The sequence below is a fragment of the Lissotriton helveticus genome, chromosome 3_1, assembly GCF_964261635.1.
Source record: "Lissotriton helveticus chromosome 3_1, aLisHel1.1, whole genome shotgun sequence".
Classification (NCBI taxonomy): Eukaryota; Metazoa; Chordata; class Amphibia; order Caudata; family Salamandridae; genus Lissotriton; species Lissotriton helveticus.
This window is the reverse complement of record NC_136061.1, coordinates 940,145,295-940,171,748: the sequence shown is the minus strand read 5'-3', so window position 1 is coordinate 940,171,748 and position 26,454 is coordinate 940,145,295. Positions and strand designations below refer to the sequence as shown.

Genomic DNA, 26,454 nt, shown 5'->3' with positions numbered 1-26,454 from the left:
TTTTTCTGAGATGTTGTGGTGCAGCTTGCATTGGGTTGTAGGCGCTGCCAGTTATCTTAAAGTGGTGCTGAGTTGTATGGTAAAAGAAATGTGATCCAGTCTCTGGAAACGACCAGAGGGCAGAGGATTTCCTTCAGCTACGGCCTCCTGTGTTGAGGGCCATTTGCTGCCTCTGCTTGGATATACTTTACCATTGAGCATTATGGTAAAAGAAATGGTTGCCACCTTTGGCAAAGTGACTTTGTGCATGGGTGGATCCAGTGTACTATGGAGTGGCAGGAACAAAAGTCTTCCATACTGGAACTAGTTTGGGCTCTTCATTCAGATATGGCGTGGGTCCTGTGCACACTGTCACTGTAACAAAGCTATACTTGGCTGATGAGCCCATTATCTGGGAGAAACCGGTTTTGGGTTGTTTGTATTCCAGTTAAGGGAGGACCTGGCTTGACAGTTCGGACAGCAGTGTTCCAGTGGTAGCCGATTTGCATATAGCAGTGTCCAAACTAAGGTGGCATGGTGTGCAAAATAACAATGGATTGGCTTGCAGCACGATTGATTACCAGTGGCTTAGATTCATTCAAGCATTTCATCCATTTCTTTTTTTTTTTTGTATCCTTTTAGAAAGTTAGTTGACATTTTCTTGATCCAGCCATTTGCTGCCTGTATCTGGAGTCAAATTATTAGGTGAAGCCCGGAAGTTGTACTTTGTGTATTACTCCCAGACGAATACAAAGGGGGAATAAGGCAGAATGGGACAGCTGATATATTTTTTTCCTAGTCTTCCCGTTTCCCTCCCCCACCTCCCCTCTCCATAATCCTGTGGCTACCTGCCCTTTGCCAGCAGTGCATGTTTTGGATTGGTCCCCAGACGGTTTGTCGGTCTCTCACTCTGACTGCTTTGTCCCTCCGAAGTATTTTTCCCCCTTGCCGGTCTGCCTGTCACTATCTGCATTCCTTACACGTTTACCATTCCCCCTCTACCTTCTTTCCCCATTTGACTTGTCTTGGCTATGCTATGCATTCATATCGCGTGGTTCGGTGTAATCATGGTTTTTCTCCTATGTTTACTCTTAGCTCCTGTAACTGATGTAATTTTGTAACCTGTAACTCGCTGATCTCATGTAAGGTGCTCTGATACCTCTGGGTCTAGCCAGCGCTATATAAAACTCTGCAACTAAGCAAATAAGATAGAGAGAGGCAGAGTTGTCACCTATGACACTTTGTGAGTACACCTCAGTGCACTCAGTGATTCACACCTTTTTCTTGCCCCCAGACAAGCTGGTCAAGGGCAGGAGGGGGAGAAACTGATTCTAAACACATCTGGAACCCTCTAGAAACGTTTTACTTCAAAGCTGGTATACATATTGGACCCTCAGACACGACTTCACACAATTCTTCTGCGTAAGACTGACTGCTAGTCTGCTGCCTGAGTGAGAGGTACTTGACCGGCACCTTGGACCACCAGAGGGACTCCAGGGGTAGTTGGCTGGCCTTCCGATCAGAGCATTGGGATAAAGGCTCCAGCGTTCTTCAACCCTGCACATGGACTCTGCCCACTGTGAGTCCTTCCATGTGGTGCAGCCTAAGTCCTAGACCCTTGGAAGTAGACCTAAAGGTGCTCTGCCATACTGGCTGTGGTCTTAGCAGGACTGATTTGATGCATCGCCTAGCTGTGACTCATCAACCGCTGCAACGCATCAGAGCCGCTGCTGCATGACTCATTTACCAATGCAAGCTCTTGCAGCGCCTCCAAACCAACACTGATCATCAACGCTGTACCGAGCACCACAGGTCCTTGTAACTGCTGCTGCACAAAGCATTCTCTGTAGGACCTTGCACTGGCCGCTGCATGATTCATTCTCTGCGCTGGACCCCGAATTGCAGCTCTTCACACTGACTGCATGATGCATCCTCAACGCAGGCCCTTGTCTGCTGCCGTTTCGCAACGCATCTTTGATACAGGATCTCTCAACATTTCACAATCCTGATTTAAGGTACTTTGTTCAGCGAGCCTCACTTAGTTCCTGTATCCAGCCCGCACTCCATTGTAGCCCGCCTGAACTTGACTTTGCCAGGTCAGGTGCGAAGTTGCTGCTTTGTGCTTTTGAACATTTTTTATCTAAACCTGTAAAGTTGTATATAGCCGGTTATACTAACTGTATTTTTTATTTTGGTGTCCATTTAGTACCTTTTACTCTTTTTCTAAATTGGTGTGGAATTTTTTTCCTGTGTGGGGCTTTCCCTTTATTATTGGTTGAAGTGATTCATAAATTCTCTACACTGCCTCCAAGTTAAGCCTTACTGCTTTGTACCAAGCTACCAGAGGGTTAGCATAGGTTTAATTTAGGGTTTGCAAGAATTGTGTTTGCTGCTGGGGTAGGGTTTCACCCTCCTCTCCCAACTAGTAGTTTTTTTTTTTAAAGGCTAGACTTGATTTGAATGTAGGCATTTACTGCTAGTCTTGTTCAAGAAGGTTGGAAACAGAAATGTCTGTCTCTGAATTGTTAGATGTTAAAAGCAAAATTCAGTTTATTTGAGGTTCTTGGATTAGTTTGAATCAAAAAATGTTTTAAAAACCTACAGTACAGTTTGGGAAATTGTCCATTTATTTAGGCCAAAGTCTACTTTCCAATTCTCTTGGTTCGCTTAGATCACTGCACAATGATGATGCTTCCAGAGACTGACTCAGTCTGGCTTCTTTGTTAAAGTCTGGGACATCCCCAAAACTATGCAGACGCACGAGGTTTCACCAATACTGTAGTTTGTCTTGACTGGAGAAACCTGTAAACCAGAGAAGGCAGCACACCGGTCTAAACGCCTGTGCTGTACGAATGGTAGCATGGATGAATCTGAAAGAGTGGGTAGGTGGGGGAGCATACCTGAACAGCTCGGACCGTTGAAGATAAAGTGGAATGACCATGCTAGTAAGAGCACCTGTTGACTATCTCCTCTTATCACTGCTATGTGAAAACTAAGGAAAGTAGATAATAGGACAAGCAGCCCGACCTGAAACCCAGAGTCGGTGCTCTATGAGCACATACCTTCGGGCTGAAAGCAGGCGTAGGGTGCATGGAGAACCAAGTGAGCGGTGACTTGAAGGACGTGATGAGGCTTATGTAAGACCCATAGGTTACCTCCAGTCATGCGGATGAGACAATCTGCCAAAGAGCCACATGGCAAGAAAGCAGGAAGGACCAGGGACTTACTTGGCGGCAGCCCTCTTGCCTGTCTGTTGCCTTTAGCCCTTTGCTACAAAAGGTGACTCATCCTGCAGGACCAGTGACCTCAAATTCTGGGAAGACTGCCTGCCTTCAACAATGACTCTAAATCTCCAGTGGACAGTGGACCTGTCCAGAAGAAAGCAGCTCATGAGAACTTTGCTTGGGGGACCGTGGAACCGCCGATGGACCCACCTCTGCACCTGACCCTCAATGGCCCTAGTCCAAGTGGCCCACCAGTCCTGCCAAGGTTCCCCAGTGATTTGGAGTCCACCATGGGCTGACCCCTGCCGAGTTTGTATCCATCCAAACGCAATCTTATCCGCCCACCCTCCTGTCACCACCATGACCTGCCCGGTAAGTTATTCTCGAAGCCCCTGGGGAGCTTGACCAACTGTGTCCCCATGCCCCACAACATCTGAACTTGCATTGGCAGCTGTGACTTTCCTTTGTCGAGCCTGCAGCCTTTCTACAAAAACTATCTCCTACATTGGGTGCCGGATGTGGTGTTGGCACCCGGCTGTCGCTGTGTGGCTGAGGGTGCAGGTTTGGTGCTGTCTTGGGCCTACCTTAACCCCAGGAGATCGACCCCTGACAATTCTTTAATCCCCAGTTAATAGCACATCTTCAATCACCCCGAGTCTCCATTGGTTACAGTGTGCCTGACCCAGAGTTTGACCCCTGCACCCAGTCGCCTCAATGCTGCTGGTAGTACAGTCTTAGTACTAATTTGAAACATTTGTGGTGATTACCTGAAACCCTGAAGGCTAGAATTTTAAATTGTGTATTTGCCTGCAAAACTGCATTCTTACCTCCCATATGTTCGCATTGCTGAACTGAAATGGCACTGTCCATATTTGAAAGGTTAAAGTATTTTCTTGAAAAACGTACTCTTTTAACATACATCTTGGTCTTAAACTAAATCTAACGCTTATTTTTCTAAAATTGGTGTGGATCTCCTTTTTGAGCCATCTCATTTATCACTGGGTGCATAACACATGTGTTACACTCCTCTGTTATGCCTAAGGCTTCTCGACCACAAATTGAGCACTTGGGGGTTTACATTGACCCCCTGCACAGTTCTTGGGGAATCTTTGAATTATTTACACAATATAACCACTTAATAGTATATTACATAAAAAGCCAGCTTCCTACATGGCCTCAGAGCTTGGACTCTCTCCTACAGGGAGTCAGAAAATAGTCTGCTGTGGCAGGCTGGACTAGACCACTTAGCCAGCACACTAGATACTGGTAGTTTGTTCAGGGGGGGCACCTCAAATTTGCCCTGTGGATGCATGTGATAAATCTTGTACTGGTAACCGTACACATTTATTAAGACCAGGTATTTGATACCAAACACTATAGGTTTCAGGAAACCGTCCATGTAGCTGGGGAACAATGACTAGTACATATACGTAGATGGCTTACCTGTTCACTTGTACAGTCTAATTGAACTAGACAGCACGGGGGCAGATCTGATCATGCAGGTATGCCCTCATATGTAATATAATGCACCTTGCCATACGGCTACATGCCCTCCAGTAGGGGTGAGTTACATATATTTTATGTAGTGACTTTGGCATGGCACACAAGTGTGCTAGTGTGCTATGTGTTCGCTAATGGTTTGCACCATGACATAGTCTGCAATGGCAGGCTGCATGCGATTTGTGTGGGAGCCCCTTAGGGTGGCATTATACATGTTGCAGCCCTTAGGGAACCTCTTTAGTACCCATGACCTAGGTACCAGTAGTTCCACTTACTAGGGGCTTACAGGGGTGCTAAAGTGTGCCAATTGTTACAATTCGACCGGTTTAACTTGTTTTGAGAGGAAGAGCACTGGGGCCTGGTGAGCAGATACCAGTGCACATCAGTTGTAAAACATAAGTACCCCTGGCAAAACATGGGGGTGATGACAAAAGGTCTCTTTGCTACATCTAGCACACCAAAGGTATCACTGGTGTCTTTTAATGCTGGCTCTTGGTTTCTTGATTTATGTAGCTTGGATTGTTACAGCATCTGTGGTGTAGGACTGAAAAGTAATTACTAACCTTATTAGCAAATGGCGATGCGCAAAGATTTTATTCTACAGTTTTGGTTTGCAAAGTTCCCTATTATTGGCCTTCACATACTAGTTTTCTGCCTTTCCCACCCCAGGCCTAGTCTTACCTTTTTGCACACTATTAAAGCATGCTTTGCTTCCGTTTGCTTAAACAATGTGGCCCAAATAATAAAATGGCTTTATTTATTTATTTAATGGTTTTGTAAAGCGCGTAGTAACTCAGAGAGCATCCCAGCGCTGACCTGATTCTCCAAGGATTTCAGCAGTCTTTGCTTTGTCATATTTGCGTGCTATTTCACGAGTATGCATTGCATATTTAAGGAGCCCAGTGGGTCATTTTTTAGATTTTATCCTGGGGTGAATCTGTACTTAATTTGTAGACGGCACAGACCCTTTTTGTTGGGGACCAGAGCACGTTTTACTCCCCATGGGTTGTGCCGATGAATAATAGTCTTTGCCTCAAGCTCAGTATGAGGGAGAGTACTTGTGCATTAAATGGCCATGTGCTGTTTGTTACCAGAGACTGGCATGGTCCACCCATGGCACCTTCTTACTATCCAGTGATAGTTTTAAGATGGAGCGGTTAAGCTTAGTGGACCAATGCATACTTTTCTGAACGAATGAATGCTGGTGCCTCATTTGACCAGTACTGTACTGATGTTGGCACTGTGCAGCTAATTGTGGGTGGAAGCCTCTGTATCTGACACCGCAGTTCCTGGATCAGTGGCATTCACAGCCACAGTAGATGTACATTTTTGTGCCCAGCTTTTAATGAAAACAAATTGAGCACTTGGGTGAGACTTTTTTTTCTAATTCATATTTACGGTTGATTACAATTGGTTAAAACTAATCTGGCAATTCTCTACAAAGCAATGTTTTGAATTACTAGTCGTGTCTATTGCCATGATTCAACATTAAAATTTCTATTTCTTAACCAATGGCCACAATCTGTATTCAAAATCTGCCCTTTGATATAGGGTTTAGAATTTATCAAGCTTCTGATGCTCTTTCGAGATCTAATGATTTTAATGTCTCAATACTATTCTTTTTTTTTAATTGTTATGAATTCAAATCAGAAGAGTATAAAAAAATGTTTGCTGCCAAATTATTTTTACAATACAGCCACTTTTATTAGGCCCTTATTTTGCAGTGTCCCGATTTTCATTTATTAGCACCACAACACTCTAAGTAGCAAGTAGACAATTGTGACCACACCAGAGATTAGATGAAATCCATGAATTCAGTTGAGCAGTCAATTAACCAGTATAACCACAAGTTCGTTGCTGCTACTCATAGTCTTACTTGTGAAAAATTGAGTCCTGCTGTCCAGAAGACCGGTTTCAGTAATGAGTCACTTATGTTTTTAGTGCAGGGCAAATTCAAACCCTGTGTGAAATGAATCATGCCTTCGTCCTATAAACAGCGACACGGGTATTAAATCAATCTTTCTTGTTGCTCTTAATATTAAATCAATCTTTCTTGTTGCTCTTAAGTTGGCTATTGTCAATGAAAACGCTGCTAAATTTGTGATGTAACCTGCTTGACTGACTTGCAGAGTAAATGTCGTTGAATCGATCTAGCTTTAATCAATATGAATGCTTTGTGTTTTGTTTTTTATGTCCTTGAGCTGAGTTTTAAAATGACCATGTTAAACTATTTCTTCCCACTCTAAATTGACGCCAAACTTTCTTAACTTAAACCAAATAATTGTTCACCACTGAGCGTGTCCTGGAGTATTAGCAATCGTTTCTAACCACATGTATTTTTCTGCGAGCCTTTACTAGCTTTACATGAGTGAAACCTACCTTTTTAAAAGGGCCATGTACAATATGCACGTAATGCCCCTCAATCCACTCGCCTGTCAATGCCCCAACTCCTATCCACAATTGTGTGTCTCCAAATAATATTTCTACCCATGTTTACTATCCAGTCATTAAATCAAATGTTCACTAACTGCTTCAAGTACTCTTATGAATTTCAGTTGGGGTGCTGTCTAATAAGGCATTCACTGGTGTAGTAAAGCATCTGTGCTGGTGGAAACCCTACTTATTGATAAGAGCTTCAATACTTGCGGGACAAAGCAAAGTTACACTTGCAGAAAATGGCACATATCCATATTAAGACTTGTTGAGCCGCATCTTTTTTGTGGGGGTCCATTTGTGTAGAACTTGAGCATGACTCATTCCGTAGTTCTTGTGAGAAGCAGGTGAGGTTCATGAGACAAACCTGAAAATCTGCTTGCCCCTTCTAGCCAAGTGTTTGATCAATCTCCCTATGTATGGTATATTTTTTGGAGAACTTTGGCCCATACTTCAAGGATTTTTTTTTTTTTTTTTTAAACCATTTTTCGTACTGTCCTTTGTGCTGACAGTAGCCTTTTTGTTACTTTGTGATTGAGGATTGGCCTTTGAAAGCTGTACATTGGTACATGGAATCTTTTTGTTAATAATTTTTGTCTCCATTCCACAATTCAATCGGTCAGAAAATTCTTTATTTCGGCGTGAGCCATAAAAGAAGCAGCAAGAAATAAAACATTACCAAATATTAAAAACCCCAAAAATTACTTTATTTACAGAAATTACAATAATAAATTAAAAAATCATTCCAATTTTAAAATGTTCGTCCTGGCCCACCACATACAACACAAAAACCTGGAAACTGCAAATACAATGTGCAAGTCCGTATTCGTTTTTAAAAGTCTCCACAATCCAAACATTCTAGAAATGCTGAATTGGTTTTTGCCAGATAAAAACCATGACCAGATTACAATCCATTTTTCCAGCGTTGCACATGTAGGTATTTCTGTAATTTGGGATTTTACTTTAATTGAGGTTTGTTGGAGACTTTCTGGTTCTGTAGCCCTAAGACACCCCTCACGCCTGCTGTTCATGGCATGGCAGAAGGTGCATTTCTAGTCTGAATGCCGACTATCCAGATCTAGTATTGCAAGATAAGCTCCATGCATATGCAAATCAGCTTGTTTTTTGCACTGTTACCTCTGAAAAAGGAAGATTTTCTGTAGCACTGGTGATTTCAAAGATGTTTAGCTTAGAGGCTTCTATTCACATGCATGTAAAGTATTTGTACTGCATAATTAACCATAGTCTGGACATCTTGTGAACTTCAATTGATCTATCTTTGTTTCAGGCTTTTACCCACACTGCACAGTATGATGATGCCATCTCCGATTACTTCAGGAAGGAGTACAGTAAAGGAGTAGCTCATCTGCCCCTGCGGTATGGTATGAACCCACACCAGATTCCTGCACAGCTTTATACTATGCACCCCAAGCTTCCTCTCACAGGTAAGTCAGAACACGCATACCACTAGAACTTGGGACCCTTCTGCCATAGCTTGTCATCAACCTCTTTGGTTTGCATATGGCAGGTCAGTGTTGTCAAAGGCAGCAGAAATCCTAATTGTTAGATCTGAAAGAAACGCATAGTGATAGATTGCTTACCTTAGAATTAACCCCAGGCGTCACACTGGATCCAGAAAGTTTGTCAGTAGTACCCCTGTGCGTTGTAAGGTGGCGTTGTGCAGCTCAAAGTCTGTCGTGGTCGCCAAGATGACATTGCGGCAGCTTCTTAGACGCCGCCCTCGCACGGACTTTTTTTTTTTCGCGCCAGCAAGCGCAGATCCGGGAAGAGCACGTACCCCCAGTCACTTTTTGACTTTTTTTTTTATGCCTTTTGTCTCCATTCTTTTGAGTCGATCGACTCCTGGTGTCATAGGGATGCCCAGCTTCAAGACCTGTGGGGACTGTCACCGCATGATGTCGGTGACTGACCCACGCAGTGTTACTATTGCCTGGGGCGCGGCCATGGCGCCGAAGACTTTGCAGGAGCGGTCCCGAAAGTTGCTGGCAGTGTGCTTTGTGCCGCTCAAGGTCCCGGTCCTGTGGGAGATCGAGTGACCAGTTGCGGAGCAGTCACAATCGTTCTTCCGGATCGAAGTCTTCGCACTCTGGGTCAGATAAGTCTAAGCATTCCAAGAATAAGTCGAAGCGTTGTTGCTCTTTAACTTCCCCCTCGCATGATGCGGCTGAGGGTGCTGATGGTGCCGATGGTGCCATGCCCATGGCTCCGCCGGCACCTGCAATGCCGCCGGCCTACCTGCCCTTTCCAGGTCAGTTGGCCATGCCTGCTCAGGTGCAAGTTTTTTGCTGCCGTGGCCTGACTCTTTGGGCTGTCTGGCCCCGTGGGTGCGCCTACGGGTCTGGCTTGGGATCCTGCCCTTCCATCGCCTCCGGTCCGCTTCGGCCCCGGTGCCGCAGGACCCCCTGGATCCGTGCTCAGATCCTGGGCGACAACGGGTGACCCATAACACCTCCACCGGTGTCGTCCGGTGCTACCACCGATGTCGACCCCCGGTTTCAGCCCCGGCCCAGACACTGCGCCCGATCGGTGTTGGTCGACAGAGTCCGGGGCCTTTCTACCCCTATGTTGTCCTCCTTATTTTCAGCCTGTTTCGCAGACTTCAGAGGAAGGGGAGGACTGGAGGGGTCGGAGGACCCTCAACAGTGTGGGTATGATCCGGAATGGGCAGAGGATTTGTGGGATACCAGCGGTCTTGATACCTCACCTGACTTTGGCATGCTGCTTCCTCCTAACCTGGCTATGTAGGAGGGAGCTAATTACGCAGTAGTGTTGCGTAGGGCAGCCGAGGCCCTCCACCTCAAACTTCCTACAGTGGCCGTCAGGACTAACCTCCTGAAAGAAGTGCTTCAGCCGGTGGCAACCTATTCAGAGCCCTTGCTGCCTTTTTTAATGACACACTTTCGGACGTTCTTTTGGGCACTTGGTCCTGGCCCAACACAGGGGCTCCTGTGGACAAGAACGTGCTCAGACTCAATTGCCAGGCTCCGGGGGACCCCACTCTTTCTCTCCTAACACCCCACTCCCGAGAGCTTGGTTGTGATGTGATTGAGTACTTGTAGAGCGCACTATCACTCCGAGGAGTATCTTGGCGCTTAAAACTTCCTGTGTCTAGCAGATGGCAATGTCTAGACCGTTCGAGAAGTGGACAGGATCATATTAGGGTTTGACATACTGTGTCTGGTAGTGAGTAAATCCAGGTTTTTAGTTTTTTCCTGAAACTTATTTCTGTGTTGGCCGCACGAAGAGATAGGGGAAGTTTGTACCATGCTTTCGATCAAATCACAGAAGGATTTACCACCTTTCATCGTCAGCCTGAACTTTGGGACGGTGAGCAGATGTAATGAAGATCTCATTTCACGTACAGGATGGTATTGTTTAAAGTATTTTTGTAGATAGGTTGGGCCTTGGTGGTGGAAAGCTTTAAAGGAAATTGTCAGGACTTTGAACAGAATGCGCTTTTGAATTGGGAGCCAGTGTAATGCATCTAGCGCTGCAGAGGCTGAAGATGTTCTTGCCCAACCTAGAACAAGTCTGGCAGCGGCATGTTGTATCATCTGCAGTCTATGGAGTGCAGATTTATTGAGCCCTGCGTACAGACTGTTGCAGTAGTCTATCCGGGATGTAATCCGTGCCACTGCAACAGTCTGTCTGGCACTTAGAGGGAGCAGTTGAAAAATTTTCTTAAACCTCTGTACAGGCCTCTGCTTCCCAGAGCACGTTCCTTTCCGCAACTCTGGATAGGGAATCCAAGAAGCTGTTTTCATGTGCCAGCTTAGGGCTGCCATCGGTGAACACTGCATGCCTCTTGGGCCGTTATTCCCTCTGTGTGGGACACAGTTGCTCAGGTGCTGCCCAACTGTCCAGAGGAGGCCCGGACAGTACTATCCCAAGCTATAGCAGCTGGGAGAGACGCAGCTAAGTTGACCATTTGTTGTGGGCTTGATACTGCTGACTCGCTGGACAACTGGCTTCTCAGGGAATGTCCAGAACACTCGGATGGACATAACCTTTGATGGCATTCGACTTCTTGGCAATAAGGCGGATAGTGCGTTGGAGCGCTTTAAGGACTTAAGGGCTACAGCCAAGTCCTTGAGCCTGTTCGCCACTCTCCCTCCTCTGCCCTCTGCCTTTAGCTCCTTTCATGGCCATGGAAGGGGTTCCCCAACACATTCATTTCAGAGCCACATGCCTGCGCAACAACAACCTCCGCGCAGACGTGGGAACCGCCGAGGCGGTTCTGGGGGCCAGCGGGTGGGTCAGTCCATCTCCACCCCTGCAGCATCCACCTCAAAGCCTTCCTGGTCAGAACTTTCAGGCCCATCAAACCAGTGGGTGGCAGGATTTGCCTTCCTCTTCCCCCACTAGCGCAAAATCACCTTGGACAGGTGGGTGCTGCAAATAGTCCAAATGGGCTACTCCCTTGGACCATCTTGGGCTGCTTCAGCAGGAAGTCATGGCCCTCCTGGCCAAGGGGGCCATTGAGCGCGTTCCTGGGCCAGAAGTAGGTCTTGGTGGTTATTCCCAGGGCCTGCATCCTATTTTGGACCTCGAACATCAATCTCTTCCTCTGGAAAGCAAAGTTCAAGATGTTAATGCTAGCTTGGGTCCGGTCTGCCGTCGACCCTGGAGACTGCATGGTAGCGTTGGACTTGCAGGGCCCATATTTCCACATCCCTGTCCTGCCGGCCCACCGGGGTTACCTGCGGTTCACAGTAGACCACAAGCTTTTTCAGTCTACTGTGCTCCCGTTTGGCCTTACCAGCGCCCCTTGGGTGTTCACGAAAGTAATGGCGGTGGTTGCAGCTCAACTGCGCAGATCAAGGGTTCCAGTCTTCCCCCTATCTCGATGACTGGTTGTTGAAGGCGGGGTCGCCCCAGGCTGTCATTTCCCACCTCCAGACTACAGCCGACCTCCTGAATCTGCTGGGGTTCTCAATCAATGAGCCAAAGTCGCACCGGATTCCCTCTCAGAAGCTCCTCTTCATATGAGCAGTTCTGGACTCTGCGCTTTTTTTGGTTTATCCTCCCGAGCAGCAAGTCCGGGATATTCAGGCTTTGATTCTCATCTTTCAGCCTCTATCCCAGGTTTTGGTCAGGATGACCCTCCTGCTCCTGGGCCTGATGGCCTCATGCATCCTGCTAGTGGATCATGCTAGATGGCATATGCTGGCTCCGCAGTTGGACCTGCAGGTCCAGTGGGCACAGCATCGGGGCAACCTGTCCGATCATGTCCAGATCTCAGGGCACTGCACGACAATTGCAGTGGTGGCTCACGATTCGCAATTGGGTCAATAGCCGATCCCTCTCCCTCTCCCTATCCGGAGCACAGTTGTGACTGAAGCGTGCCTCCTGGGATGGGGCGGTCACATGGGAGAGGCAGAGATCAGAGGCCTCTGGCGGAGTCTGGGCTCCTCATCAACCTTCTGGAGCTTCAGGCTATCAAGCTTGCACTGAAGGCATTCCTTCCCTCTGCCCGGGGAAGAGTGGTGCAGGTGTTCACGGACAACCGCACCGCCATGTGGTACTGCAACAAACTGGGCGGGGTGGGGTCGTGGACCCTATGTCAGGAGGCTTTGCGCTTCTGGACTTTGCTGGAACACCAGGGCATTTCCCTGGTGGATCAACACCTGGCAGGTTCTCTGAACGCTAGGGCGGACGAACTCCGCTGTCGGTGCATGATGTATTACGAATGGTGTCTGAACGCTAACATGGGGCAAGATCTCTTTCAGCAGTGGGGAGAGCCTTGGTTAGATCTATTCGCCTCCGAAGAGAACGTGCAGTGTCATCAGTTCTGCACATTGGAATTTCCAAGGCGGCACTCTCTAGGAGACACTTTTCGTCACAAGTGGAGTTGCTGTCTACGCCTTTCCGCCCATACCACTTCTACCCAGAGTGCTGAAGATCGAGCCCAGTCCAGAGTCACAAGAATGACTTGATCCCGGTCGCGCTTGAAGAGTATGGTATTATGAGCTACTCTGCATGGCCATTAATTCCCTCGATCCGACTGCCTCTTCGTGAGGATCTTCTGTCGCAGCACCAGGGGATGGTCCTCCACCCGAACCTGTCCAGCCTCCCACCTCCTTGCGTGGAGATTGAGCAGCGGCACTTGACATCTTTTCCCCTGCCTTCTGAAGTTTGTAATGTAATTTTTTTTTTTTTTTTTTAAAACCTTTATTGAGAAACAGGTATAAGTACAAGCGCAGGCCTACAACCACAAGGGCCGGCCGCAAAATCAGGAGAGTCAAAAGAGAACAACATCAATGTGTACGGTAGGATGAATACAGGATAGACGAGTAATGAAATCGTTACACAGTAAGCGCCAGGATAAGAAAGGTTTCATTTTATGATATAGAGAGGAGGCAGAAGCCATATCTACCCGTGCGTCATGCAACATACTCAGAAAAAGAGGGGGGGGACGAGAGGGATGCAGCCCCCTACGCAATCAAATAACCACAGTAGAGCAAAGCCCAGATACATCCAATGCCCAGCAAAGGTTCAAAAATAAAGGACAAATCGTAGCAAACAAGTAAATGGGGCACCGCATAGACCGCCCTCCCGCCCCGAAAAAGGAGAAAGTGCAGACACTTACGAAACGAAGGAGAAAGAACAAAGGGACATAGCCCACCCCCTAGAAAAAAAGCAAAAAAGGGACCATAGAAGAAAACAAACTAAAATAACAAACACCCCCCCCACCCTACATCACTGTAATGGCTATGGCCTATCCCACTAAACAGCGTGCCTGTCGCCCAGAGTCACCCGAAATATAGAAGAAAGAGAAAGGGAATAATAACGAAGGGAAAAAGGAGAAAGGGATAAAAGGAGGAAAAAGAGGGAAGAGAAGGAGAGGAGAGAGGAGGGGAGCCAGCGATCGAAATACAGAACACCACCCCACCCGCAATAACGGATCACTAGTCGAGGTCAAAAAAGGGATACTGAGAAAAGCCTACATAAATGATGAAAATAGGAACTGTCCAAATGATGAGGCACGGAGATGGCAGTTAACAAAACAAAAGTCACCCAGGCACGATCACCCCTGGCCACTTCTATGAAAAGCAGAGCTGCCAGACCCCGCCACGGCCAGGAAACAGCATGATACAGTGGGTCCATACCAGTCAGGGAAAGCAAGTGGGATCTTCACAGAACACCGTCTAGGCGAACAAAAAGCAGCCAGGAAAACTCGGCAGCAGTCAGAATGCAGAAGTAACCCAAAGATCCACGTGGCCAAGCACAAAGTCCGGGCTGTCCAGCACAAAGCAAAGAAATCAGGATGTAGGAAATACTGCTGCATCGGCACCGGGTCCACTTGATCCCATGGAATCGAACACCCAGCCGGCTAGCCCAGCACAGCAGCTGGAGAAGTCTCAACAAGACCAACTCGGGGAGACGACACCGCGTCACAAAATGGCTGAACAACCATGGCGGCGATCCGCAACTCCAGGTCCCGGCAGTGCAAGGACAGGTCGATCCGCAGAGCACCCAGGGCGAACAAGACAGCAGTCCGTGTAGGGGCCGCCCGAATCAAACAAGGTCTGGGGAGAGCAAATGCAGCAACGTCCCTGTCTCCAGGAGGAAGACACTCCGAGGGGCCATCCGCCATCTTGTGCATATCGCCCACCGCCATTGCCGCATCCGCCGCCAAGCCCACCAGGAGTGCCGGAGGCCCCAGGACACACAGCCGATCCGCGGCGGATGGCGCTCGGCAGAGAAAGGAGAGTCACCAGAAGAACGGGCGTGCTCCCCACCACACTCGGGGGAGCCCTGCACCGTATTCCAGGCGGGACAATCAACAGGAGTGGCCTTCTCACCCGAGGGGTGCCGGACAACGCGGCTTCTTCTTCGGGTCGGCAGACAACCAGGCATGCGGAGTGGCCCACCATCGGGGGTGGGCCCGCTCCGGTGCTTCCGGCTCACGGCTCTCAGGCTCCCACCATCGGGTCTCTTCAGCGGTTCCGGGCCGCCGGCACTCCGAACACCTCCGGGCAGACACAGCACTCGAGGCCCCGGCGTCAGGGCCGGGAAGGCCAGCAAGGTTACAAGGGCAGAACGAGGAAACCACTGCACGCCAGAGCCCCGGAAAAAGACGGTAAGTGAAGGCTCTTCCCAGGTAACCAAATGCGGAACACCCCGATCAGGATGAAAGACAGGATAGGCGGCGGGGAGGAAGGGATCTCGGAGCGAGGCGTTTATGCGACTGTTCCGATCGCCATCTTGGCTCCTCCCCTGTAATGTAATCTTGAGGGCCAGACGTCCCTCCACTAAGACTGTATACGCCTGCAGGTGGAATACGTTTGTGGCATGGTGCACATCAAAGGATGTGGATCCCCTTTCTGCCCCTCTTTCAGAGGTCTTTCCATTTCTATTTTCTTTGGCCCAGTAGGGCTCTGCTCTGGGCACTATCAATGGCTATCTCTCGGCAATTTCAGCCTTTTTACGGCCTAAAGATCAACCTTCCCGTTTCAAGTCCCCTGTTGTAAGTAGATTCTTAAAATGCATTACTCCTCTTTTCCTGTTCCTTTCATAATGCCTCAGTAGGACTTGAACCTGGTTCTGAAATATCTGTGCGCCCTTTGAGCCACTTCACAACTGTCCTCTTAGTCTTCTCACTTTAAAGACTGCTTTCCTGGTTGCGATCACCTCTGCCAGAAGAGTGAGTGTGTTCCAGGCTCTTGCTTCAAAACCTCCTTTTCTCTGTCCATCACGACAAAGTTGCTCTAAGGACTCGTCCATCTTTTCTGCCAAAGGTTGTCGGTGCCTTTCACATCGGGCAGACCATCACTTTTCCCACTTTCTTTCCGCCTCCACATCCCTCAAAAGAGGCTCCGCCGTCTGGACCCAAAACATGCGCTCTCATTCTTCCTGAACTGCACTCAACAGTTCCGGGTGGATAACCAGCTCTGTTTGCTACGTGGGTGCCAAGAAAGGTCTGGCCATGCAAAAGCGGAATATCTCTCGATGGGTTGATCTGTGCATAAAGACTTGTTCTTCTTTGGCTAAAAAGGAGCCTCCGGTGGGGCTACGTGCCCATTCTACCAGGGCGACTGCAGCCACTACTGCTTTGGGACGGCGAGTTCCCTTGCATGACATCTGTCAGGCAGCTATGTGGGCCTCCCTACACACGTTTACCAAGCATTACTGCCTGGATAGCCCAGTCCGGAGAGATGGCTTCTTTGGCCGTTCTGTTCTTTGGGACTTTCTGGTGTGATTTTGGTTCGCAGACCCACCACCGGGGTTGGCATTGCTGGGGTATCGATTTTAGAGAAGGTCTCTATCACTACGTGTTTCTTTCAGATGCACAAGTTACTTACCTTTTGGTAACGATATATCATTAGTAGTGATAGATTCCTTACCGCCCCACCCATCCTCCCCTTTCTGCAAACTGATTTATAGGGTTACGGTCATCCCTTTCAGGGCCCTATTGTCAAGGCACCAGTGGTCAGTATCTTGCATGGCTTTGCGTTCCTAGCGCGGAAAGTAGTGTACAGAACTGACGTCTGCATGTGAGGGCGGTGTCTAAGTAGCTGCTGCGACGTCATCTCAGCGACCACGATGCCGGACGCGGAGCTGCACGACACAACCTACAAACTTTCAGGATCCAGTCTGACACCTGGGGAATGGAGGGGTGGGTGGGGTGATTCTAAGGTAAGGAATCTATCACTACCAATGTTTCTTACAGATAGATCGGTTCGAGGCATGTGGGCTGCTAAATTCATATCTTTTGCATAGATCGCCGCCTAGTGTTGGGTCCGGATGATCGCACCTTGTTGTCCTGGAAGAGTCTTCGAAGTATCCTGAGATAGGTGGCTCCTCCCCTGGACTACAGTGCGCATCGGCTCCATCCCCAGATTGTTTTTTTCCGCCATTGGGTTCGGATGCGGTCTCGACGTCTGTCGGAACCGAGAACTTACTTCTTTAAGGTCAAAAGACCTTTGTTACCTACGTCGGTATTGTTTGCGTGCGGTCTCGAGTTTCTCCCGTCTCTTTGAGGCGGAATCTGCGGAGTCGAGTTACTCTTCGGACATCGAGGCCTTCTCATCGCAGCAAGACCGCGACTTTTTCAACATGGACCGGAGCCCGTTTAAATACTGTCCAGTCTGTGGGTCCAAATACCCACATATCGACGTGCACCCGGTCTGCAATAAATGCCTCTCGCCGGACCATAACGAGCCGAACTGCATGGCCTGCTCCAAGTTCCGGTCGAAGAAAACGCTCAAGCTTCGGCGCGCGGTGCGCCTCGAGGCCCAGCGGGCGGCACCGGCACCCGATAACATCTTCGACCCAGAAGACGAGAGCCTAAGCCATCATCTTCAAATCTCACCACCTGCGACGGAGGTCGAAGCGGCTCCCGACGAAGACGACGGGGCCATGGAACAAGACCTTGAATACGTCGACGAGGTAGGGGACGTCGAAGAAGTTTATGGGGCCGCGGAAGATAGCTCAGGGGATGAGCTATGCCCCGACAGTTATACGGATCAGGCTCAGGTCACGGGTTCGCCTCTCGGCCTTACCCAAGACCCTGCACCGCAAGCCACGGCCCCACCTTCACGCCCGGCCACGGACACCTGCGGGGGCTACGCAGCCCATATCGAAACCGAAACTGAAACCAACGGTATCGACTGCACCTAAAATGGCCGACGCCAAATCGAAACCGAAACCACCGGATTCGAGTGCACCGAAGATGGCGGACGTTCCATCTAAGACGCCAAAGCCTGTTACCTCATCGGCTCCGTCGACCTCCGGGCCGCTGAAGCCGAAGAAGACTGACTCAACCGTGCCGAAGTTATCGGAGGGGGATGCGTCCTCAAAGGTCGTCCGTCAAGGGTCGACCGAAGCGGCACAGACTAAGTCCGCAAAAGTCGTCGATAAACACTCGGTGCCGACAGGGGCACCGTTAGCCGGACGCATCGTCGAGGCGGAGTCTACGAAATCCCTCGGATCCAAGAGCCGAGGCTCGGCTCATAGGCCCAAGGACTCCGTGCCTAAAGCTGCGGCATCGACGTCTAAGCCTCCAAAAGAGCCCCAGAAAGTCTGGGGGGGCGGCGGCCCGCTGGCGGACTCCTCGTCGGCGCCAGGTGCCTCGGCGGGTGGAGCATCACAAATCGTCAGTTCATTGCAACGGATTCGTGAGAAGGCTACTGCGACATCGGCTTCCGCGCCGTCGCACCAGAAGACACTTGACGTGCCTGTAAAGCCTACTGCCAAGCTCTTATATATTCTGCCGCCGAAGGAAGCCCCGAAAGCCTTTGCCCCAAAGACTGCGCCGAAGACATCAGAATCTTCAACGTCTAGCGGCCTATCGGGTCGACAACACGACTCAGGAGACGAATCTGAGCGTTTTATCGACGCAGACACTGGCAGGCTGACCCTTTATAAGAGGAAGATCACTTCCCCGCCAGTGGACTCCTTTATTATTCCACTGAAGAAGAAAAGGCCTACACAGGACATACCTGCCCTAGTTGAACCTATCCAGCCTCCGCCTAGGAGAAGTCCAACACCTTCCCCCGACCACTCTGGGGGAGAGGAGGAGGGACTAGATGACCAGTATAATTTCCCCATCAATGACCCTGATGCACAACAGGATTCCTATGATGACGCTGGTGACCAGGGACACCAACCTGTGGGGCAAGACCCACAGCTTTTCAGTGCACGGGCATCCCCAACAGAGGATTCTGCAGGATTTCATGCACTAATCGAACGGGCAGCTGCTAATCATGACGTGGACATGCACGCTGACCCAGTGGAGGAAGACTTTCTATTTGACACTTTCTCTGTCTCTGAAAGAACAGTCAAGACGCTTCCTATGCTGAAAGGGGTCCTTAAACATGCAGCAGAGATCTTTAAGGAGCCTACCAGAGCGAGAGTGGTCAACCCACGCATCGAGAAGAAATACAGACCGGCACCTGCTGACCCCGCATATATTCGGGGACAGTTGCCTCTTGACTCTCTAGTGGTCGCAAATGCCCGCAAACGGGCCAACTCCCAAACGACTGGTGAAGCTCCTCCCCCAGACAAGGAGTCCAAAGTGCTTGAGGCAGGGGGCAAAAGAATAGCTGCGCAGGCTGCCAATTTCTGGCGTATTGCAAATACACAGGCGCTATTGGCACGTTACGATAGGGCGCATTACGACACCCTAGAGCAACTTTTACAACACCTGCCTACACAGTTTCAAGAGGGTACCAAACTGCTCATAGAGGAGGGAAAACTCATCTCCAACGCAGCAATAAAGTGTGCACTTGATGCCGCAGACACAGCAGCTAGGGCTATTAACACTAGCGTCATGCTAAGACGACAAGCGTGGCTACGCATATCAGGGTTTAAACCAGACATTCAAACAACCATACTCAATCAGCCCGTCAATCCTGATAGACTGTTTGGTCCTGATGTTGACACCACCCTCAAAGATTAAGAGACAACGAAACGGCTAAGTCTATGGGGGCCCTTCAGTCACAACAATTCCGGGGCAACACTTTTCGTCGCTCAGGTGCACGTGGGGTCACCCGAGGGCAGATGGGTCAACAATCACAGTTCACTAAAGGTGGAGCACAGTCCTCGTACCCCAAGCAAAATAAAGGAGGTTATCGAGGAAACAGCACCAGGGGACGTGGCAGAGGAAACAACAACTCCCGTTCCTCTGCCCCAAACAAACAGTGACTCTCTGTCACTGCCCCCCGACCATTTAACACCTGTCGGGGGGGGGGGGGGTGAGACTCCAGCAGTTCCTGCCAGTCTGGACAAACATCACCACAGACAGGTGGGTAAGACAACTTGTCCAGTACGGTTATTGTCTAGAGTTAACGTCCACTCCACCCAACATTCCACCAAAGCAACAGCCTATGTCCGCAGAGCACTTGCACTTATTGCAGCAAGAAGTAGTGGTGATGCTGCAAAAAGGCGCAATAGAGCTCGTGCCAGTGGAGGAGGAAGGCACGGGGGTCTATTCCCTGTACTTCCTTATTCCAAAGAAGGACGGATCTCTCAGACCCATTCTAGATCTGCGCCCCCTCAACCTGTATATACTGTCAGAACATTTCCATATGCTCACACTGCAACAGATTCTTCCCTTGCTGAACCAAGGGGACTTCCTAGCAACCTTAGACCTCAAGGATGCTTATTTCCACATACCACTACACCCGTCCCACAGAAAGTATCTCAGGTTCACTATCCAAGGCAGGCATTATCAGTTCAAAGTCCTCCCTTCGGAGTGACCACCGCCCCCAGAGTGTTTACCAAGTGTCTGGCGACGGTAGCGGCGCACCTCAGGAGGCAGAACATCCATGTCTACCCCTACCTAGACGACTGGCTCGTTCAAGCCAAGTCGGAACAACAGTGCGCCGCGGACATGTCGACTACCATTCACCTCCTTCACAATCTGGGCTTCTCGCTGAACTACCCAAAGTCGCACCTTCAACCAGCACATGTACGGCAGTTTCTGGGTGCGACAAATACCCTGACGGCTATGGCTCAGCCAAACAAGGTCAGGATAGACAGCATACAGTCTCTAATCCAAAGGTTCAGACCACAACACTCGCTTCCAGCGAGAGTGTTCATGCAGTTAATAGGCATGATGGCCTCCTGCATCTTCATAGTCCCTCACGCAAGGTTACATATGCGTCCGCTCCAGGAGTGCTTAGCAAATCAGTGGACACAGGCTCAAGGACGAATGACACACCTAGTGTTGGTTACCAGTCGGGCGTACAACTCTCTGCATTGGTGGAATCCACACAACCTTTGCAAGGGCCGCCTGTTCCAGGAGCCAGTGCCACAGATTATCCTGACAACGGACGCGTCTCTCCAGGGATGGGGAGACACAGTGCAGGGACTATGGACGACGCTGCAACGGAAGATGCACATCAACTATCTGGAACTGATGGCAATCTTCATGGCGCTCAAGTCCTTCAATGTACATCTGTGCAACAAGGTAGTGTTAGTCCGGACGGACAACATGACAGCGATGTACTACATTCGAAAGCAGGGAGGCACCCACTCGCCGCAGCTGTCTCATCTGGCTCAGAGCATGTGGAAGTGGGCAATTCTGCGGAACATTTTCCTCATGGCAGAACACCTCCCGGGCAAGGACAATCAGATGGCGGATCTGCTCAGCAGATACAGCCATCAAATGCACGAGTGGGAGTTACATCCATCAGTACTCCGCCCGTACTTCCAGCAGTGGGGTCACCCACAGATAGACCTGTTTGCCACAAGCGAAAACGCAAAATGCCAACACTTTGCCGCCAGGTTCCCTCACCCACAGTCGCAGGGGAATGCGATATGGATGAACTGGTCAGGCAAATTTGCGTACGCTTTTCCACCAGCACCTCTAATACCGCTGGTGGCAAGAAAGCTAAGGCAGCACTCGATGACGCTCATCCTAGTTGCTCCAACGTGGGCACGCCAACCATGGTACACCACGTTTCTGTAACTCTCAGTGGTGCCGCATCAAAGGCTGCGCCTAACACCCAAGCTCTTAACGCAGAACCATGGAGACATTCAGCATCCAGATCCGCAACAGCTCAACCTGGCGATCTGGCTCCTGACGTCCTAGAGTTTGGCTACCTTCACCTACCTCCAGAATGCATGGACATCAAGGAGGCAAGGAAGCCGACTACCAGAGCATGCTATGCTGCAAAATGGAAGCGTTTCGTCATTCACTGTACAGCCAATAACATAAACCCGCTAGATGCATCTATCCCTAACATCATTTGCTATCTGTTACATCTTTACAAGTGCAATCTAGCGTACGCTTCCATTCGGATACATCTATCCGCCATAGCAGCTTATCTTCAGAACAGGCAACATCTCTCTGTCTTCAGAGTGCCTGCCATTAAGGCCTTCCTTGAAGGTCTGAAACGAGTCATTCCCCCGAGAACACCGCCAGCTCCGGTGTGGAACCTCAATGTGGTCCTCACCAGGCTGATGGGACCACCTTTTGAGCCACTGCACTCGTGTGAACTCCAGTTCCTAACATGGAAAGTGGCTTTCCTTATTGCTATTACGTCACTAAGACGTGTCGGTGAGCTGCAGGCGCTCACAATCCAAGAGCCATTCATACAAATTCATCCAAATAGGGTGGTACTACGCACTAACCCCAAATTCCTTCCGAAGGTGGTGTCAGTTTCATCTCAACCAAACTATTGACCTGCCCGCATTCTTCCAAAACCCACAAACAGTGGCGCAAAGAATGCTCCATACTTTGGACGTTAGGAGGGCGTTGATGTACTATATTGACAGGACACAACACTTTAGGAAAACAAAACAACTTTTCGTTGCCTTCTCGCCACAGCACAAGGGCAACCCTATTTCCAAAGCAGGAATAGCCAGGTGGATTGTTAAGTGCATACAGATCTGCTATCAAAAGGCTAAACGTACCTTAACAATGCCCCCAAGGGCGCACTCCACACGCAAATTGGGGGCATCCATGGCTTTCCTAGGGAACATTCCTTTGGAAGACATTTGCAGAGCAGCCACATGGGCTACACCGCATACCTTTACAAAACACTACTGTGTTGATGTGCATTCCAAACAGCAAGCAGCTGTTGGACAGGCTGTTCTCAAGACACTCTTTCAGGTTTCTGCAGCTGGCACGGGCAACCGCCGCTAATGGAGGGACTGCTATATATTCTATGCAAAAGATATGAATTTAGCAGCCCACATGCCTTGAACTGAATATGCTACTTACCAGTATGCATCTGTTCTTGGCATGTAGGGCTGCTAACATTCATATCGCCCACCCTCCTCCCCGGTGCCTGTCGCAGCTGCAGACATACTCTTGCATTCAATCATTAGCATGGACATCCTTTACACTTTTCACTCCATCTCTGCCACAATGGCTAAAAACAATCTGGGGATGCAGCCGATGCCCATGCGCACTGTAGTCCAGGGGAGGAGCCACCTATCTCAGGATACTTAGACTCTTCCAGGACAACAAGGTGCGATCATCCGGACCCAACACTAGGCGGCGATCTATGAAAAAGATATGAATGTTGGCAGCCCTACATGCCAAGAACAGATGCATACTGGTAAGTAGCATATTCATTACCGAAGGTAAGTAACTTGTGCATTCAAATCAGTTACTGACTCTGATACCCCAGTGTCTGTCCTGGGATCTTCATTCAGACCTGAATATCGAACTCTCTCCCTGGTTGTCAAGTTCCAAAAGACTTGTGTATTTTATTTTCCAATCAAAGGATTTTCTTTAAAAATGAATAACTGTGGACCGTTGTCTAAACCTTCCTTTTTTAATGTGTTTTTTTACCCCCTTTCCATTGACTTTGAGTGGTATGGTTTGCCCCTACTTCTGACACCTTACCTCTTCTGTGTGGGTCAGATGGCTGAATGAGAACGGGTTGAACTAAAACTGGATGATCGTCCCAGATCAGACAAAACATTTACCAAACTTAAACTGGGAACATGTGGATATCTTGAGACTGGAAATGGTCAACAATGTCTTTAGTTTCTAGGCTCCAAGTAACTAGTGGGCATTGGTTGCGCAGATAGGTGTTAATTGCAGAGGAGAACTGGGGTTAGGGCATGTTTAGTTAGCAGAGGGCATAGTGTGCAGGGAGATTTCCTTCTGATCGGAGTTTATTCCTGGTACCAATGAAGGTGTATGGGTGGCTTGGTATCCTGCAGTTGTGCAAAAAGTTCATAGTTGATTTATATGCCGAATTTTCCAGTGTATTTAAGGTTTGGTTGCGGCTGTCCATGATTTTGTCGGCTGCGTACTTGCAAGATCCAAGACGCATAGCATGGCTGGGACCACGACGTAGTGCCTCTTTGGCTGTAAATCTTTAACTACAGACCACTTTTCAATCTCTCTGCACTCTTATTCCAAAATGTCCTAGACTCTGCCAGGCCACCTCGTGGACATTACATTTTATGGGTTGAGGGGTAGTCTTCCTGTCTGAACAAAGTGTTTCTTCAGATCTTAGCTTGATCGCGTCACCTTTAAGTCTGAATAGAGATTTTAAAAATGTTTACTTGGTGAGCTAGATGGGTAATATCATTCATGTAATGTGGGGGTATTGAACCTGATGCTTGTTACCAGTGTTGATTACCGTAGTGCGCTTTGCAGGTGGGAGTAGGGGCATTTTACAGGGATGCTGTCGGGGATTGCTACCTGTAGAGGCATATATTCAGGAACCCTTCTCGCCCTGCCACCATATTCTGAACCCCAGTCATGTGGCACATAAATACACTCCAAAAATAAATATTCACAGGGACCGAAGTCCCCTGCCTATGAAGGTCTAATTTTAGAGACGTTGGCTTATCTTCCAAGGATGCACATCAAAAGGTCTGTTCCCTGTACTAGAAACGGTTAACTGTTTGCCAAAATATTTTTTCTTCTAGCCTTCATGATCTGTTTTCCTGCTGTGGGGGTGGTTATGCAGGACTGGGTTACACTAATCCTCTAGTAGAGACAGTTTATTTCTTGTAGAGTACACGTGACATTGCTGCGTATACTGGCTCGCCAGTTTTAGAAAGGGGGTTGAGGGTAGCTCTCTTGGTAATTACTTCAACTTAATTTTTCTTTAGAATTCCTAAAAACATGAGCATCAGTTAACTAGGTTATTTTGTGTAAACAATAAAAAAAACTTTTCTTCAGGCAATCAGTACATTTACAGTCTATTGCAGTTGGCAGAAGGCTATGCATCAGATTGAATTAATGATTTGTTCACTGCAGACGCTGTGTGATCTTCATAGTTTTTACTGACTATGATTTGCCATTTTACTCCCTATTACTCCCATCTAGCAGTTATGGCAATTTAGACCAGGGGTACTTTCTCAAAGGAGACCTGTTTTTGATTTATCACTAATACTGTTCCCCACAAATAAAACTTCTGCTGGACAGAAAGCAGCTGTCTTAATATTGCATTCATCTTTCATTTGGTACATAAAAGGGAAATCTGTTGTACGGTGATAATTCTCGTGTTTAACAGAGTTGCTTTGTGCCAAGCTTTACGTGATAAATTTGACTTTAAAATGCATATAATTTTTAATCTTTTGGCCGATTTTAGAAATCTAATGTTCGTACAGTAATTTTGCTGTGCTCAAGTAGACTCCTGATCTATCCACCTTTTTATCAATACACTATTCTGTGTGCCCCACCATTGCAAGTCTAATTTCTCAATTAGGTGGACTTTATTTACTTTTTATTGGTTAGCTTGAAAGAAAAGTAGATATACATGCAGAAAAAAATGCTAACTTAAAATAAAACTGTTAAACAATCAAAGTAAATCATTTAATACGTTACCCTTTTAAAAAAATCAATTCCTTTTATGATCATTTCGTGCATTTGTTTTGTCAAAAGACCTCTGCTGCTTCTTTGTTTTTAAAGATCTTACAAAACCCAAGTCCTTTATTTGTATAGGATGTTCTCCAGTTTTATTCGTGTAGGCTTAGCAAAACCCAAATGATCCCAAGCCAGGCTGATTGATTTGCCTTTATCAATTTACCATAAAACAAGCATACTTTATCTAGACATGCCCAAAGGAGACTACTGCTACCACTGTTTTTCCTATAAATTTACTTGCCTCCTTTTAGTAGGAAAAGATGAAAGCTTAATGGCATCAAAGTGAAGGGCTTAGTTTCTTTTTTAGTAAGCCCTGTGCATGGTCCATGTAAAGGCCAAGTGAAATGTTTATTGTGCCTGCAAAATATTGCACACTTGTTTTTTGAGGGAGAATTGTTCTAAGACATTCTCTTGGGTGACTTTTGAATAAGTGGTATGCTTTTGCAGTATCTTGCATGAAAATAGTAATGCAAAGCAATGCCCATAATAATAAAAATGGCAGTGCCTAATCTCCTTCATTTTGCTTTAAAAAGAGTTGAAATTGATACTATTAACGTTATTAAAATGTTCTTAATGGATGGTTCGCTTTGTATTAAATGTTTCTTAAATATCCTCTATTGGTGGAAATAGTGGGTATTCCTGTTGGCAAGTAGGAGCTTCTAGGTTCGAGGCATGTGGGTTGCTGAATTCATATCTGTGCCTAGATCGCCGCCTAGTGTTGGGTCCGGATGATTGCACTTTGTTGTCCTGGAAGAGTCTTTGAAGTATCACGAGGTAGGTGACTCCTTCCCTGGACTACAGTGCGCATGGGCATCCTTTCCATGCTCAGATTGGTTTTTTCCGCCATTGGGTTCGGATGCATACTCCATACTCCAAATCGAAACAAAACTTTTCTAAAGGCCTTCGACTTTGTCGGTATTGTTCCGTTCGGTACCTCTCTACTCTATACAACCTTCCATCTCGAATCGGTCGTCGACGCGGGCCGCTGGGCCTTTTCGGCACCACGTGAGC

General features: G+C 48.2%; 1 protein-coding gene across 1 annotated transcript in view; it reads left to right on the top strand.

Moving 5' to 3' along the window:
- ATIC (5-aminoimidazole-4-carboxamide ribonucleotide formyltransferase/IMP cyclohydrolase) overlaps positions 1-26,454 on the top strand; it is a 110,794-nt gene that overhangs the window by 28,502 nt on the left and 55,838 nt on the right. Inside the window, exon 7 of the mRNA XM_078681300.1 lies at positions 8,425-8,581. Coding sequence (XP_078537426.1) covers positions 8,425-8,581 — 157 coding nt within the window. The remainder of the gene's footprint in view (positions 1-8,424; positions 8,582-26,454) is intronic.